We start from the raw sequence: 18,923 nt of genomic DNA, 5'->3' as shown, positions 1-18,923 counted from the left end.
CTCCTAAGGATTTATTTAACAGATCTTTAGAGATGGGAGAGGTTCCACGAGATTGGAGGTGAGCTGATGTGGTCCCTCTTCACAAAAGCGGGGACAGGGAAGAAATGGGAAACTACAGGCTAGTAAGCCTCACATCAGTGGTAGGAAAAATGATGGAGTTGCTGCTGAAGGAAAAGATAGATTACTTTCTAGAATCCAATGGGTTGCAGGATCCGAGGCAACATGGCTTTACCAAAGGAAAATCTTGTGAAACGAATCTGATTTTTCTTTGACTGGGTGACCAAAGAACTGGATGAAGGACATCTGCTAGATGTAATCTACTTAGTTTTCAGCAAAGCCTTTCCTCACAGAAGATTCATGAGTAAGCTGAGAGGGCTGAACTTAGGACCAAAAGTGATGAACTGGATTAGATTCTGGTTGACCAACAGGTGACAGAGGGTGGTGGTAAATGGAATCCGCTCAGAGAAATGGAAAGTGAGTAATGGAGTGCCTCGGGGTTGGGACTGGGATCATAAGGACATAAGTACATACATAAGTACATAAGTATTGCCATACTGGGACAGACCAAAGGTCCATAAAGCCGAGCATCCTGTTTCCAACAGTGGCCAATCTAGGTCACAAATACCTGGCAAGATCCCCAAAAAAGTACAAAACATTTTATACTGCTTATCCCAGAAATATTTTCCCCAAGCCCAATTTAATAATGGTCTATGGACTTTTCCTTTAGGAAGCCGCCCAAACCTTTTTTTAAACTCTGCTCGGCTAACTGCCTTTACCACATTTTCTGGCAACAAATTCCAGAGTTGAATTACACGTTGAGTGAAGACAAAAATTTTTCTGATTTGTTTTCAATTTACTACTTTGTAGCTTCATCGCATGCCCCCTAGTCCTAGTATTTTTAGAAAGCGTAAACAGACGTTTCATGTCTACCTGTTCCACTCCACCCATTATTTTATAGACCTCTATCATATCTCCCCTTGGCCGTCTTTTCTCCAAGCTGAAGAGCCCCAGCCATTTTAGCTTTTCCTCATAGGGAAGGTGTCCCACCCCCTTTATCATTAATGTCGCCCTTTTCTGCACCTTTTCTTTTTCCAGTATATCTTTTTTGAGATGCAGCGACCAGAATTAAACAAAATATTCGAGGTGTGGTCACACCATGGAGTGATACAAAGGCATTATAACATCCTCATTTTTGTTTTCCATTCCTTTCCTAATAATACCTAATGTTCTATTTGCTTTCTTATCCACTGCAGCACACTGAGCAGAAGGTTTCAACGTATCATCAACAACGACACCTAGATCCCTTTCTTGGTCGGTGACTCCTAACATGGAACCTTGCATGACGTAGCGATAATTCGGGCTCCTCTTTCCCACATGCATCACTTTGCACTTGCTCACATTAAACGTCATCTGCCATTTAGACGCCCAGTCTCCCAGTCTCGTAAGGTCCTCTTGTAATTTTTCACAATCCTCCTGCAATTTAACTACTTTGAATAACTTTGTGTCATCAGCAAATTACCTCACTAGTTACTCCCATCTCTAGGTCATTTATAAATATGTTAAAAAGCAGCGGTCCCAGCACAGACCCCTGGGGAACCCCACTAACTACCCTTCTCCATTGAGAATACTGACCATTTAACCCTACTTCATATAAGTGTCCTTCCTCATCTCGTGTGCTCCATTACTCCTGTCCCCCACAGACTGCAAACTACCCATGTGGCAAAGCTTTAAAATATAGCATTCAACATTTGCTTAGAGTTTCCTTGACTCGAGTTTCGCTAGAGCTTCTTCAGAGGAAACCCTACAGAAATTAAAAAGTACATAACAAAACCAAGCAACTAATACAAATATACTACTAAATGAAAATGCACCATCTACTGTGTTACTATGTAATACATAACATATCGGACGCTTTCCCTGTGAGAGACAAAGCTAAGCGCATGCTCCCATTTGCTGCGCGATGAAATCGCCCGTAGACCAAAATTTAAGCCACTAAGGTGCTAGCTTGACACCTACTGTTTAGCCAATCCATTTACATCCATTCACTATCCTTGTTCAAACCATTTGGATGAATGGTATTCCACAAGAAAATAAATCTCTGTTCTTTATGAACAAGGTGTTCAGTGAGGGAACCACCATGGGGTAAAGAAACCATCATCCTTACCACAAGTTGCAAGTCCTAAGTATCATGATGGTGATCTTTCCAGTGTGCTGACAGAAAGCTTCAGGTTTTGAAGTCTTAGTATTACTATTGTGCTCCCCTATGCGCACTTTAATCTGTTCTCCTTTGCAAATAAAACTTCCTGGTGGAATGAGGAATCATAATCCGAGTTGCTTCAATGGCATATCTATATAAATAATTCTCACCTCAAACATTCTGAAGCTCACTCTGTGGCAGGGAAACACTGGAGCCCTGCACTTAGGCTGTCACCACTCACTGTCACTCAGGCACCACTCACTGTCACTGACAGACCCGCCCCAGCAGCCACGCCCCTTCCGCACATAATTCCCTACCTCAACGTTCTAATGAAGCTGCAACTTCCGGTTTGTGAGGCGGCAGAGATCGGAATTTATCCCATTACTGTTTGCCCCGCCCTCGCATCAAACATGATGACATCGAGGGCGGAGCAATGACACTTCACCAATCACATCGCTGCGCCCTCGACGTCATCACGTTTGACGCGAGGGCGGGGCATACATCGATCTACTTGAGGACGAGCGGAGGGAGTGTGAGGCAGGCAGGCTGTAGGTCACACACAGCGAGGGAGACAGCCAGCCAATCTCTACGTCACAGGGCGGGGCGAGGCGCCCATGACCACCCTCAAGCATGGGGGGTAAGTCCAGCAACAAGGGGAGGGGGATGGTAACGAAAGCGCCTTGCTAGCGTCCGTTTCATTGGCCTCAGAAATGGGCCTTTCTTACTAGTTGGTAATAAATGCATTTACCACAGTTGAATGTTCAGTGATGGTTCATCCTGTCTAACCAATGACCTGCATGGGTTGTAATGGTATATATTAGGATTGAACTGAGCACATTTTTCATTCACATATTATTGTTGTATTGAGTTATGGTGACAATACTTATTTACTGAGTTAAAATATAATGCCAAGAAGAGCAGAGTGACGCACTTGGGGTGCAGAAATCCAAAGGAGATGTACCCGATAGGAGGAGAGAGATTGATAAGCACATCTCAGGAGAGGGACCTTGGGGTGATGGTTGCTGAGGATCTCAAGGTAATGAAACAGTACGGCAAGGCGGTGGTCGGGGCCAGAAGGATTCTAGGCTGCATAGAGAGGGGTATAACAAGCAGAAGAAAGGAGATGTTGATGCCCTTGTACAAGTCATTGGTGAGGCCCCATTTGGAGTATTGTGTTCAGTTTTGGAGGCCGTATCTTACTAAGGATGTAAAAAGACTTGAAGCGAATCAGAGAAGTGACAAAAATAGTATGTTTTTTTTTTTTTGCAAGACGTTTGAGGGGAGTTTTGAGGACCTAAACATGTATACCCTGGAGGAAAGGAGAGACGGGTGACATGATACAGACGTTCAAATATTTGAAAGGTACAAACAAACCTTTTTCAGAGATGGGAAGATGGTTCAACTAGAGGACATGAATTGAGGTTGCTGGGGGGACTGACTCAGGAATAATGTCATGAATTACTTTTTCATGGAGAGGATGTACTTATGTAGGATGGTAGATACCTGGAATGCCCTCCCTTGGGAGGTGGTGGAGATGAAAACGATAATAGAATTCAAAAATGTGTGGGATAAACACAAAGGAATCCTGTATAGAAGGCATGAAACCAAACAAGCTTAGCAGTGATTAAATGGCAACACCAGTAATTGGGAAGCAAAACCAGTGCTGGGCAGACTTCTACGGTCTGTGCCCTGATCTTGACTGGACAGGTGGGTCAGTGCTAGACATTCTTCTACGGTCTGTACCCTGAAAATGGCAAAGACAGTTCAAATCAAGATCGAGTACGCATATGTAGAATCACATCATACTCACGTCATACCTTATGCTATGAGTTTATCTTGTTGGGCAGACTGCATAGACTGCACAGGTCTTTATCTGCCACCATCTACTGTGTTACTATGTAAGGTGACTGCTTTGCACAGAAACCCCTGGATACTATAAACGGCACTAAAATTGGATGCACCAATGTGGGCACGCACCCAATTTGTGCACACAATTGAGAAAAGAGCCAAATGGTGCCAATAATTAGGTGGTAACAAATAAATCATTGGCCTTGCTATGCATTATTCTACAAAGATGTGTAGGCAAATCTTATAGGATGTAACTGAAAGGGGGTGTGGCCATGGGAGTGGCATATGTGGATCAGATCTAACAATCACCTCTCAATTGACCCCACCATCCTATAGTATATTCTCTTGCCCACGATCTACTAGGAGAAAGGGTGTGTTTGTGATTGCTCAGAGTCAACTACAATTTCAAGTTAGTAGTAAATTTGAGGTGGATTGTGCAATTGAATCTTTGTTGTTAGTGTCTTCTGTTTATAATAGTCTTCTAATCTACGGTCTGTGTTGTTTGTTGTATCATGATTATTCAGTATTAGTTGAGGCGATTATTGCATGTGATTTTAATTTGCAGGTGGATTTGTTGGCAATAGATTTGGTAGCTCAGGGTTTTCTTTTTCTTATGCCTTGTTTGGGTTGGGAACAACTTGTTTCTGTTACTACCCATTCTGGGAGACATAATTTGGATTTGAGTTTTGTATGCATGTGATACCCCAAGCGAAGGTTGACCCTCTGAAATAACACAGCCAGACAGAGGGATATAAACAAAAACAAGTGTTTTTTTAATTGAATCCTGAAGCTTGTTAATGTCACAGGGCCAGAAACATAAGGCAAAATACCTCTAATTGAAGAAGCATATTTTTAAGCAGGCCTCTGGCTGGCAGATCCAGAAGATAGTCTGTGGCTGGTGGGGCTGCCACGCCCCAAACACAGCCTGTAAGTCCTTCTCAGTTCTTCTCCGAGTTCTAGGTTATGGCTCCAGCCAAACATCAGACCAAGGCTTGCAAGTCTCAGAGGAAACAAAAGTGGTTTACCTCAGCCAGATCACAATCATTAAATGTGAGTTGTAGTCAGGGTTGCCATATAAAAAAAAAAAAATTCCCACCCAAAACAGCCCAAAAACCGCACACACCCCACCCCCGACGTCATCACCCCCACCCCTTCCGTCATCAGCCCCGCCCCCGCCGTCATCGCCCCGCCCAAAACGTCGGCAAACCCCACCCAAAACGTCACAAACCCTGCCTCTGTCACCATTAGCCCCACCCCCGCCGGCCGAAAAACCGCCCCAAAACCCGCACAAAAAAACCAAAACCAGCCCAAAAAACTGCAACCTGCCACGGGCAAAAGTTTCCCGCGGCGGGTTGTGGAAAACCGCCCAATTCCCATCTGGCAACCCTGGTTGTAGTGGCTTTGATTCTTCCTTCCCTGGGCCTCCTCAACCTTAGTCTGGCCCTGTCATTTATACTTCCTGGTTCTGCCTCCACCCTTCCTGATTCACTTCCTCCAGGGGCGGGACTAATGTTCTTAAGGTGGTTCAGGCTATCTGAGGGACTATTCTTAAGAGCGAGGGGCAGTGTTCTATAAATTCCATCACAATGCAATAAAAGCTCTTGTGGTGAATTGTGAACTTCTAGTTTCTGATGTTCCGTGGTCAGATGATAAATTGATTTCTGTGTGTTTGGTATTCCAGGGTGTTGGGATTTCTTTGCATGCCATACAAATACCATAAAATATTGAGAAGAGAGCCAGCAGCCAGATAAAGTAGTACTCCTGAATAATGTGAACAGGCAAAATATAAGTATGGCCTGAAAAACGGATCCTATAAGTGAGGGCTAAATAAAGAAAAAAATGTTTTTAGAGTTAAGTTTCAAGTTTTATTCAAGATTTACTGTGCCACCCATCAAGAAGCATGACTAGCCAGCTTATAATCGAACGAGAAAAACGCCCAAGTTCCGACCTAAATCGGGAGATGGGCGTTTATCTCACAAAAACGAATAACGCGGTATAATCAAAAGCCGAATTTGGGATGCTTTCAACTGCACTCCGTCGCGGATGCGGACAAAGTGGACGGGGGCGTGTCGAAGGCGGAACTGGGGCGTGGTTATCACCCGAACAGAGATGGGCGCCCTTCGCCGATAATGGATGCGTTTGTAGCTAGAATTTAGGGCACTTTTCCTGGACCCTGTTTTTTCACGAATAAGGCCCCAAAAAGTGCCCTAAATGACCAGATTACCCCCAGAGGGAATTGGGGATGACCTCCCATGACTCCCCCAGTGGTCACTAACCCCCTCCCACCACAAAAAAATGATGTTTCACAACTTTTTATTTTCACCCTCAAATGTCATACCCTCCTCCCAGGCAGCAGTATGCAGGTCCCTGGAGCAGTTGTTAGGGGGTGCAGTGGACGTCAGGCAGGTGGACCCAGGCCCATCCCCCCTACCTGTTACAATTGTGCTGCTTAATGCTTATTAGTCGTCCAACCCCCCCAAACCCACTGTACCCACATGTAGGTGCCCCCCTTCATCCCTTAGGGCTATAGTAATGGTGTAGACTTGTGGGCAGTGGGTTTTGAGGGGGATTTGGGGGGCTCAACACACAATGGAAGGGTGCTATGCACCTGGGAGCTCTTTTACCTGTTTTTTTGTTTTTGTAAAAGTGCCCCCTAGGGTGCCCGGTTGGTGTCCTGGCATGTGAGGGGGACCAGTGCACTACAAATCCTGGCCCCTCCCACGAACAAATGCCTTGGATTTATTCGTTTTTGAGCTGGGCACTTTCCTTTTCCATTATCGCTGAAAAGCAAAAACGCCCAGCTCACACATTGGCGAATAAAACATGGGCGTCTATTTTTTATCGACAATACGGTTCGGTCCGCCCCTTCACGGACCCGTTCTCGGAGATTAACGCCCATGGAGATAGGCGTTTCTGTTCCATTATGCCCCTCCACGTGGCTTAGGATCTAAAAATATTTAGAAGGAGAAGGACAATAGCAGAACATGAAGGAGGAAGGGCGGGGTAAAACTACCATTTAAGATAGGATAGAATAAAAGGGGGTAGGGAAGGGAAGGGTCTATCTAGTCTGTCAGGTCCAACAGGCACAGCTTCCATGGACTGCAGTGAAGAGACTTGGAAGACGCATCGGAGAAAAGGAAAGTTTGGAGTTCTGTTTTAAAGTTTTGGAGAGATGTTGGATGCTGGAGGGGCTGAGGTAGTTTATTCCAATGTTGATTACCCAAGTCACCTGCATTTTGTTTGGGTAAAAATGTGTGCCTAGTGGTTAGGGTGGTGGACTCTGGTCCTGGAGAACTGAGGAACTGAGTTCGATTCCCACTTCAGGCACAGGCAGCTCCTTGTGACTCTGGGGAAGTCACTTAACCCTCCATTGCCCCATGTAAGCCGCATTGAGCCTGCCATGAGTTGGAAAGCGCAGGGTACAAATGTAACAAAATAAAATAGATTCTATTGGAGATTCTACATGGAATGTTGCTACTATTGAAGATTCTACATGGAATGTTGCTACTATTGGAGATTCTACATGGAATGTTGCTATTCCACTAGCAACATTCCATGTAGAAGCCTGCGCGGCCACATGGTGATCTGCAAGGGCCAACTTCTATATGGAATGTTGCTAGTGGAATAGCAACATTCCATGTAGAATCTCAAATAGTAGCAACAGTGGAGGAGTGGCCTAGTGGTTAGGGTGGTGGACATTGGTCCTGGGGAACTGAGTTTGATTCCCACTTCAGGCACAGGCAGCTCCTTGTGACTCTGGTCAAGTCACTTAACCCTCCATTGCCCCATGTAAGCCGCATTGAGCCTGCCATGAGTGGGAAAGCGCGGGGTACAAATGTAACTAAAAAAAAAAATCTATTACATTTCAGTGTAAAAAAAGAAAATTCATTATTAAGACACATCCATCTGTCTTATATCTATCTGATACATAAAAATATTTTCTTTAGTACGGAAGTGTTCTGATGACCCACTGACAGCAGGTTATCTGTAAGCTTCTTGCTGGCTGGAATCAAATCATAGTCAATTAGACTTAATATGTAGCAGCATAGGTACAAGCATTTAAAATCATTAATGTAGCTTAAATTAAAAAGGTTTGAAAGCAACCTTGTATATTGTACAAAAACTATAAAATATAACAGCAGATCATCAGATGCAGGAAGATGAATCCCTCTTGGACGCTATGCATTTTCTACAGATGTAGTTATCTTCAGAAGTACAGGACCCCAGAGGGAGAGCTGCACGTGGTGGAAATAAAACAGCTTTCTAGAATTGCTGCTACTATTCTCCGTAATTATAAATGTAGGCAACAGTTATAAAGAGGAGAGCGATGGTGGATAATTTTAACGTGGAGATAAATCTGCTTCACTTTATTACAGAAGCAGATGAGGAGTCTGAAGGGGAGAAATGCCGAACCCAGGTGTGGGGGAAGAAACGCTAAGTGTTGTTCCAGCTGTCCCATGGCACACCTGCTGACCGTTAGCGGCACAGCGGTTGAAAGTCATTGCTCTACAGCCTTCTCTTGGTTGGCAGGATGATCATAGCTGATCAGTTTGAGTACTGGATGATCTCCTTTTCTGTTTCATGACCGATTTTGGCCTTTCCCGTCCATTTTTATAGTTCCTTTCCACTTCTGGTTTATTGAATTTTATTGTTAACCGCTTTGATTTATTCATTTATTTATTGCATTTGTACCCCACATTTCCCCACCTATTTGCAGGCTCAATGTGGCTTACATAGTACCGTCAAAGGCGTTTGCCCAGTTGGTTGATAACAAGTACAAGGTTGAAATGTGATCGTATGAGGTATATGTAGAAGGTAGGGAAGGATGAAGATTGCGTGTTGTCCAGAACGATCAAAGTTATGCTGTGTTGCTGGATGAAGAGGTTTATTTGGGGTCGTTGAGGTATGCCTTTTTGAAGAGGATGGTTTTTAGTGATTTCCTGAAGTTCTGGTGGTCGTGGATTGTTTTCAGGGCTTTTGATTATTTCAGGGAAAGGTGGTATACCAAGTAGGTAATAGACATTTACCTGTTCCTCTCTACTCAAGGTATTGTAGACTTTTATCATATCTTTTCTGTTCTCTAGGATTTATAAAATGCTAAATCCCAGTAGGTTCAAAGCAGTGTACAATCATAGCCCATACATAAGATAGATTACAGTGTTCTGAACTGTTTGAAGCCGTTTCAACAAAGAAACAGTGATACCCTTCATAGACGATGTTACAATAGTCCCTGTCTTCACTGATACAAAGCATGCCACCACCATATGTTGCTGTAGGGATGGTTTTAGCAGGACGATGTGCTGGGTTTATTTTTCATCACATATATCATTTAGCATTGAAACAAACAAAAATTGTATTTGGCTTCATCAGACCAGAAAACCTTCTCCCATATGTGCAGTATCTCCTATTTCTTGTAAATTCTACGGCAAATCATATGGCTTGTCCTCAGCAGTGGCTTCCTTCTTCTCAACCTCCCACAGAGACTGCATTTGTTGAGTAATGTTGAAACTGTCTACAGCCAACATGTTTCCCCAGTCTCAGCCAGAGACCTCTGCAGATCTTTTAAGGGAGTTTTTGGCCCCCACAGTGGCATTTCTCAACAGCTTCCTTAACCCCACGACTATAGACTTTGGATGGATGCTGTGATTAAGGCAGTGTCTTGATTGTGCCAAACTGTTTCCAAGTTAGAATAATGGAACCAGCTGCCCCAAGGGATAAACACAATCACATTTATAGATTGCCCTGTAATCTGCACCTTTAAATAACTTTACCCTCAAGTTCTTTCAGCAGTCAGTGTTTCTCATATGAACATAAGAAGTGCCATATAAGTACATAAGTAATGCCACACTGGGAAAAGGCCAAGGGTCCATTGAGCCCAGCATCCTGTCCACGACAGCGGCCAATCCAGGCCAAGGGCACCTGGCGAGCTTCCCAAGCGTACAAACATTCTATACATGTTATTCCTGGAGTTGTGGATTTTTCCCAAGTCCATTTACATAAGTACATAAGTAATGCCACACTGGGAAAAGACCAAGGGTCCATCGAGCCCAGCATCCTATCCACGACAGCGGCCAATCCAGGCCAAGGGCACCTGGCAAGCTTCCCAAACGTACAAACATTCTATACATGTTATTCCTGGAATTGTGGATTTTTCCCAAGTCCATTTAGTAGCGGTTTGTGGACTTGTCCTTTACTACTACTACTACTACTACTATTTGACATTTCTAAAGCCTTTAGGAAACCGTCCAACCCCTTTTTATTTATTTATTGCATTTGTATCCCACATTTTCCCACCTCTTTGCAGGCTCAATGTGGCTTACAATATATCATGAATGGTAGGAATAGATTAGAAAGTAGACATTTAGTGTTGCAGAAGGATCTTGGGTAGCATTATAGTAAGAAAACATGGTAAGAATATAACAAGCAGATATTATAAGGTAATACTGAATATATGTGGAGGAGTTGTGTATATTCACCTTTGTTGATCTTTGTGGTATGCCTTGTTAAAGAGATGGGTCTTCAGTAGTTTACGGAAGTTAGTCAGTTCGTAGATCGTTTTTAAGTTGCGCGGCAGTGCGTTCCATATCTGTGTGCTCAAGTAGGAAAAGTTTGTATTTTAGACCTTTGCAGTTGGGGAAGTGAAGATTGAGGAATGTGCGGGATGATCATTTAGCATTCCTGGGTGGTAAGTCTATCAGGTCTGACATGTAGGCTGGGGCATCTCCGTAAATGATTTTGTGAACTAGGGTGCATATCTTGAACGTGATGCGTTCTTTAAGTGGAAGCCAGTGCAGTTTTTCTCGTTGGGGTTTGGCACTTTCATATTTGGATTTACCGAATATGAGTCTGGCTGCAGTGTTCTGGGCTGTCTGAAGTTTCTTGATTATTTGCTCTTTACATTAATGGCAACATTAACACATGGCCATTAATACAAAAAAATAGAAACTAGGCCATCTTACGGCCATTGTAAAAATGGCCTTAGCGGTCCTTACACAGGTTCCTGCATAATAAGGCCACTTTTTACCACAGCTTAGTAAAGGGACCCCTAAATGTCCTTGAGTTAGACCAGTGAAATGCCAAATCTGAATCCAGTAGAAAATATGTGGCAAGTCTTGACAACTGCTATCTAGAGACAATCCTAACCAACCCGAAAAAGCTTAAAATAGTCTTCCAAGAATGGGCAAAAACAGCATCATCCTGTTATGCCAAGTTACATAGAAACATAGAAAAAAAGTAGGCAGATAAAGACCATATGGTCTATCCTGTCCGCCCATCCATGCCATCTACTTTCCCTATCGCTCCCTTAGAGATCCTGTTTACTTCTCCCAAACTCTCTTGAATTCAGTTACTGTTTTCCACTGGGAAACCGTCTCACAAATTCATCACACTTTCTGTGAAGAAGTATTTCCTCAGGTTACTTCTGTGTCTGTCCCCTTCCACTTTCATCCTATTCCTCCTCGTTCCAGACCTTCCTTTCAGTTGAAAGAGACACCCAGTGGTGTGCTGGAGCAGGCTCTCACAGGCTCGCAAGAGCCGGTTGTTAAGTTTTTAAGAATTTTGGGAGCCGGTTGTTAAAGTAGGGCCCTCCATGGCTACTTTAACAACTGGCTCCCAAAATGTGGGCTTGGGCCCCCTGCTGAATTCTCTTTTACTTTGCTGGTGGGGATGCTGAGTCCTGCCAGCCAAGTAAATAGACTGCTGCTGCTCCCCGCTCCTTGTTTCCAGCTCTGAGCAGCAGGCTGGGACTTCTCCAGCATGTGTGAGAAGTTTCAGCATGCTGCTCAGAGCAAGACATTGGGAGTGGTGGCAGTCCATTTATTGGCTGCCAGCAAAGGTATGCCTAGCGTGCCCGCAGAAAGGGAGGGAGGAGAGAGAGGCAAGTGTTGCTCCCCCCCACCCCGGCCAATCCTAGCCCATCCAACTGCAGAGCTAGCTACGTCTGGAGAAAGAGCCTGTTGTTAAAGATTTACCAGCACACCCCTGGAGACACCCCTCCTCTGCATTTATGCTGTGTAGGCATTTAAATGTCTCTATCACACCTACCCTCTCCTGCCTTTTTTCCAAAGTACACATATTGAGATCTTGTCTCTGTACATATGCTCTATGAGAAAAACCACTGACCATTGTAGTAGCCGCCCTCTCTACTGACTCTATCCTGTTTATATCTTTTTGAAGGTGCGGTCTTCCACAATTGTACACAATATTCTAAATGAGGTTTCACCAGAGTCTCATACAAGGGACATCATCACCTCCTTTTTCTTCCTGGCCATTCTTCTCCCTATGCACCCAAGCATCTTTCTAGCTTTTGCCATTGCCTTTTCTACCTGGCGGCCACCTTAATATCATCATATATGATCACACCCAAATCCCACTCCTCTTTCATGCACAAAAGTTCTTCGCCCCAAAACGGTACCGTTCCCTCAGGTTTTTACAGCCCAAATGCTTTATCCGGCTTTTATTTTAGCATTAAATCTTAGCTTCCAAATTCAAGACCATTCCTCTAGCTTTGCTACATCCTTCCTCATGTTATCCACACCATCAAGCCTCAAATTGATTAAAAAAATCTGTATGTTGGTGTATGTGAATTTTCAACACCTGCCCCTTCTATTTCATGTACTTCTGGATAGGTTTCTGTTTGGAATTATTTTTGCTCCTTCTATTTATTTATTTATTTTTATTTATTTATTGCATTTGTATCCCACATTTTCCCACCTTTTTGCAGGCTCAATGTGGCTTACAATGTGATGTGATTAGTAGATAGTAGATTAGGAGATAGTAGTTAGTGTTACATGGAAAATAGTATCATCGAAATGTACACAATTAAAATAAAGTAGAAAACATTACTGATAATAGGTAAGGTGGAGATGTCGTAGAAAATAGCGTGATCGAAATTCAAACAAGTAGATATAAGCAAGAGCATAGTAGATAATAGGTAAGGTTGCGATGTGATACTTTGTAGTTGCTGCTCTTATTGGTATGCCTTGTTGAATAGGTGGGTCTTCAGGGATTTGCGAAAGTTGGTTAGTTCATATGTCGTTTTTAAGCTTCGCGGCAATGCGTTCCACATCTGTGTACTTAGGTAAGAGAAGTTAGATGCATGCGTTAGTTTGTATTTTAGGCCTTTACAACTGGGGAAGTGCAGATTAAGGAATGTTCGAGATGACTTTTTAGCGTTTCCGGGTGGCAGGTCTATCAGATCTGACATGCAGGCTGGGGCATTTCCATGGATGATTTTATGAACTAGAGAACATATCTTGAACGTGATGTGTTCTTTAAGTGGAAGCAAGTGTAATTTCTCCCTCAGGGGCTTAGCACTTTCATATTTTGTTTTTCCGTGTATGAGTCTAGCAGCGGTATTCTGGGCGGTTTGCAATCTCTTGATGATTTGTTCTTTGCATCCGGCGTAGAGTGCATTGCAGTAATCTAAGTGACTAAGGACTAGTGATTGTACCAGTTTGCGAAAGACGGTCCTTGGGAAGAAAGGTCTTATCCTTTTTAGTTTCCACATTGAATAGAACATCTTTTTGGTTGTATTTTTCACATGGTTTTCAAGTGTAAGATGTCGGTCGATGGTAACTCCAAGAATTTTCAATGTGTCCGATATGGGAAGGGATAGTTTTGGTGTGTTTATGGTGGTGAATATGTTTGTGTTGTGTTGTGAGGTGAGTATGAGGCATTGCATTTTTTCTGCATTGAGTTTCAGCTGAAATGCATCCACCCATGAATGCATGATTGGAAACCTTGGTTGATGTCATTGGTGATTTCCATTAAATCTTGTTTAAACGGGATGTAGATCGTTACGTCATCTGCGTAAATGTATGGATTGAGGTTATGATTGGATAATAATTTGACCAAGGGTGTCATCATTAGGTTGAAGAGAGTCAGCGAGAGGGGGGATCCTTGTGGGACTCCACATTCAGGTGTTCATGTGTAGCAGAGTTCAATATCACTTGGTAAGATCGTGTGGTTAGGAAGCCTTTGAACCACTTGAAGATGTTGCCTCCAATTCCAAAGTATTCAAGGATGTGTAGTAATATTCCGGGATCAACCATGTCAAAAGCGCTGGACATATCGAATTGTAGGAGTAGTATGTTGTAACCTGTTGCGATCAATTGTTTAAATTTTGTCATGAGAGTAACTAATACTGTTTCGGTGCTGTGGTTAGACCAGTCGATGAATATCTATGAATATCTTTGATTATCTTGTTCTATGTCATTGCTTCATGTTCACGTTATGCAATTCAGTCATATTGCATCTGATTATGGTGATTTGATTCTGTGAAAGTGTCTTGTTACTGTTTTGCTCTTATTGTATGTTTTACTGTACAACACGTTAAGTTTACATTTTGCATTTAATCAAGTATAAATAAAATAAATATGATCAACACTGTAGGGGCTCTGTGTTAAGTTAGAGAGTCTTGTCTTATTCTGTAGTGGCAGCCTTAAGGTCTTTTTCAAATAATAGTCATCTGTTTGTTCTATGGTTAGTTTGAATTTCTGCCAGGAAGGTCATGTCAACAGAAAAGCGTGGGGAACTGTGCTAGATTCCAGGATTACTAGATTTTAAGAAATAGCAATAATATGATATGTTTAGTACAATGATATCCAGCTTTGTCCTAGGGAAAGCACACTTAAGAGAATACACATGGTACCAATGAGTTGAGGAACAAACCAGTGTAAATGTATAGTTTTCCTCATTCTGTGAAAACTAAGGAAGTCTGCGATTATGCTTGATCCTGCACTTTATAAACATGGCTTTTAATAAATGTTGCATTTACAGATATGTGGCAGGATGGAAACCCAATACCATTGTTATTTTTCCGTTCCTAAGGAGTCGAAAATGAGAAATTAGCGTTGTCACCTACAAGTATGTTGGAGACACAAGCTATCAGTTATAGGGTGCATTTGTTACTAGAGGTAACAAAATAAAATGACTTTTTAAAATATAACAGATCTCTACTATGAAACGTTTGAAGAACATTGATTTTTTTGTCCTAGAAGATGGGTTTTTGATATGAAACCTCTGAGGACCCTTTAAAGTTTTGGGGATATCCAACAGATATTAGATCTTATTAAAACAGTCTTCACATGACTTTTGCATTTGATGCAAGTGAGGGTGAATGACACTGAGGTTCTTATCTCTTTCTCCTGCTTGCAGGGACAGATCTGTTCTCCAATTGCACAGAAGAATGCAAAGCCTTGGGCCACTCAGATCGATGTTGGATGCCTTCATTTGTACCTTCAGATGGACGCCAGGCTGCGGACTATCGCAGCAATCTCCATGTACCTGGAATGGACTCCGTCCCAGATACGGAGGTTTTTGAAGCTCCAGAAGTTCAGCCTGGGGTTGAGAGGTCTTTCTCCACCTTCGGCAAAGAGAAAGGCTTGCACGGCTGTGGTGGGAATGGGAACACATTAGAGAGAAAGGAGTTAGATGGCCTACTTTCTGGCACACGAGCGCCTTATAAACCCCCATATTTGAGTAAGTATACAGTACATTCAATCACAGCAAAGTGCATACACAAATCGGCAAGAAGCCCCTTCCAGCGATAAGCTTTTCATTTGGGTTTGTTGGCTAAAGTTAGAGAGGTGATGTTGAATTCAGCAAGGATGCTGATATATGTACTGTTGTGCAGTTTGAACATTGTCAGCTCATTGATTTATAGACTGCTGCTAAGATGAATCAGATATATTTGATTTTAGGGTTTTGTTAGGAGCTAAGAACAAGAGAGAAGGACTGTCTCTTTCTTATATTTGGCATTCTTTGTGTGTAGTTGTTGGAATTTGATAGAAAATACATGATGCAAATGGGTTGTTTTTTTTCAGTTTTGGTAACTATTATAAGTAGAGGAGTGTGGTAGCCGTGTTAGTCCACTCTTAAGGTTATCAATAGAAATCAAACAAAATAAAACATGGAAAAGAAAATAAGATGATACCTTTTTTATTGGACATAACTTAATACATTTCTCGATTAGCTTTCGAAGGTTGCCCTTCTTCGTCAGATCGGAAATAAGCAAATGTGCTAGCTGACAGTGTATATAAGTGAAAACATTCAAGCATTACTATGACAGTCTGACAGGGTGGGAGGAGGGGGGTGGGTAGGCAGTATGCATGGTGACATCAAAGCATATCATTGATCATCCACAAAGGAAAGATATTCAACATAAAAGAATCTTTCACTTGCTCATCTTCCAATGTGGTATATATCATTCAGTGTAAAAAATGTAACGAAGGATGCTATATTGGAGAAACAGGCCAGATGCTTAAGACAAGATTCAATTTACATAGACATCACATGAACAATACTGGTGCCAGTAGGGCTCCCACCCCTGTTGGTCAGCATTTTACAGGACCAGGACACTGTACCAGTGACTTCACAGTGAGAATCCTGAAAGGTAACTTTAAAACCATACAAGAACGTAAGACCTTTGAAGTCAGAATGATTGAATATTTTAACACCCAACAGAAAGGACTTAACAAGGATCTGGGGTTCCTAGCCCATTATAAATCATAAAGCTGTATGTCTCTGTTGATCACCCCACCCCTCACCTATCCACACCCATCCTGTTAGAATATCAATGATATGCTTTGATGTCCCCATGCATACCTCCTACCCACCCCCATCCTCCCACCCTGTCAGACTGTCATAGTAATGCTTGAATGTTTTCACTTATATACACTGTCAGCTAGCACATTTGCTTATTTCCGATCTGAAGAAGAAGGGCAACCTTCGAAAGCTAATCAAGAAATGTATTAAGTTATGTCCAATAAAAAAGGTATCTTATTTTCTTTTCCATTTTTTATTTTGTTTGATTTCTATTGGTAACTATTATGCAAGTCTTGACGCTGAACTTGATGAGGATCCATTAGCTACAAACATACACTAAATTCCACTCATTTTAAATTGGAGGCAGGAGAATACAAATCACCAGTCCATCAATTGTATGCACAATGTATAATTTCAATTCTAGAAAAATACAAGGAAAAGGGCCTCACCATTAGAACACACCAAGCAAAATTTATGTACTGTTTATCTCAAAGCTATCATTGGTCATAAAACACATATATTTTAGCATCTTCATATGTCCTTTTGACAGATGCGGAATGTGTTTTATGGTCGGTGATGAGCAGTAGGAAATTTCACTTGGTCTGCTATAATGCTGATTGGAGCAGTAACCTAATGGTTATTACAGTGGCCTAAGAATCTGGGAAACCGGATTCAATTCCCAGTGCAGCTCCTTGTGACTCTGGGCAAGTCACTTAAGCCTCCATTGCTCCAGGTACAGAATAAGTACCTCTATATATATAATATGTAAATCTCTATCATCGTAACCACAAAAAGGCGATATATTAAATCCCATCCCCATTCCATTTTTCCTTATTTTTTATAAAACTGAAATTGCAGGTATGAATGGCACATACATTTGACGGACTGGTGAGTCATATTCCACTGCCTCCGATTTAAAAGGAGTGGAATTTAGATGTGTTTGTAGTTAATGCTTTGTACTTTCCACTGCTTGAATTAATTTCTTGATGATCCTTCATGTTTTGGTGGAGTAGGGAAATTCATGACATGGCTTTACACATAGCAGGTGGTGAAACAGTAGATTTTATCCAATCCATTTCCTTTAAAAGAAGCATTTGCTATTTTCCAATGAATGTTCTTGGTTCTGTTATCAGTTGGCTTTCAAACTGCAGGGTAATAGAAACTTGTTAATACTAGGTTCAAGTGAATTTTTTCGGGGGTTTATTTTTTGGGGGGGGGGGGTAGTGTTAACCCAGTCATGTGGAGAACGCAGCAAAAAGGTCAACGTCTATAAGCTGTGAGGATTCTACTTATTAATCCCCTTTCCCATACGCATAGTCCAGATTTAAAAAATATGATCCTAGCAGTGGGCTTTGATCTATATACTGTCCACATTTGTTCAAGAAAACAAATTTGTTTTGTGAAGATTGAGTACCAAATAAATAGGATTTCGTAGAAGCCCATGGAATTGAGTTTATCCTCCCATTTAGAAGTGAATCTTTTATGGGGAAATTAATTTTTTTTAGTTCTAGAAATGAAATCATTACTGTAAAGACTGGAATTAACAACCTTTTGAATGGCAATTTTTAAAGCTTGCATCGCTAGCTAAGTGACTTGTTTGTTTATTGGTATCTTCATATTTGACAAAACCGCCCTTAATGCAAATCAAAGCGATGTACAGTTCAAAAAAGCTAATAAAAGTGTGAAAAGAACTCCATAGTAAAATAGCACAATAAACATTCAGAGTGAAAAAGCTAGAATGTGGATAAGCACATTCCAACAAACCATGACCACCTTTCTCTCTCTCCTGAGGCATGATCAAACTGTTCTATCCTCAGTTGGTTCCTTTTTCAAACAAAGCAGACACATTTCTTTTAAGAATAGGAAGAGAAACGGCTGTGCATTGGCAACTCCGTATTGTGAACAATTAACTCTAGATCCCTTTTCTCAGGCTTGGAAGATTTAAAGTTGCATTGAAAGATGTGGCTCTGCTAGGAAGGCAGGGGTTTTGCTTTTCTCTTTAATGTTGCTTCGATTTAAAGCAAATAAACAGGCCTGAGTTTGGAAGCTCTTGGATTATGAGGAGACTTTTAGGGGTCCTTTACTAAAGTGCATTCAGTACTTAACACGCAGTTTACTGTGCACTTGCCGCTAGCGCACAACTGCGTTGGCGGGTTTTTGAAATATATTGTAGCAATTATCACACAATAAACCACTCGTTAAGTGCTTTTTATGTTCGGGGGGTGAGGTATGGGTGAAGAATGGGTGTTGCTGGCATTTTGCAGGTAGCGTTCGGCAGATAACCCACACTAACTGGCAATTCTGCAGTTAGTACAGTCCCACTTAATACCTC

General features: G+C 42.1%; 1 protein-coding gene across 2 annotated transcripts in view; it reads left to right on the top strand.

Moving 5' to 3' along the window:
* PCDH10 (protocadherin 10) overlaps positions 1-18,923 on the top strand; it is a 203,919-nt gene that overhangs the window by 95,320 nt on the left and 89,676 nt on the right. For both annotated transcript variants that reach the window (XR_003940742.1, XM_030191733.1), the window contains one exon: positions 15,203-15,526. Coding sequence is in view for 1 of the 2 variants with exons in the window: in XM_030191733.1 (XP_030047593.1) it covers positions 15,203-15,526 (324 nt within the window). In the remaining variant the exon portion in view is untranslated. The remainder of the gene's footprint in view (positions 1-15,202; positions 15,527-18,923) is intronic.

This window comes from Microcaecilia unicolor, chromosome 2, assembly GCF_901765095.1.
Source record: "Microcaecilia unicolor chromosome 2, aMicUni1.1, whole genome shotgun sequence".
In the NCBI taxonomy this organism is placed as follows: Eukaryota; Metazoa; Chordata; class Amphibia; order Gymnophiona; family Siphonopidae; genus Microcaecilia; species Microcaecilia unicolor.
The sequence above is the reverse complement of the archived record's forward strand: the minus strand, read 5'-3'. Positions and strand labels throughout refer to the sequence as shown.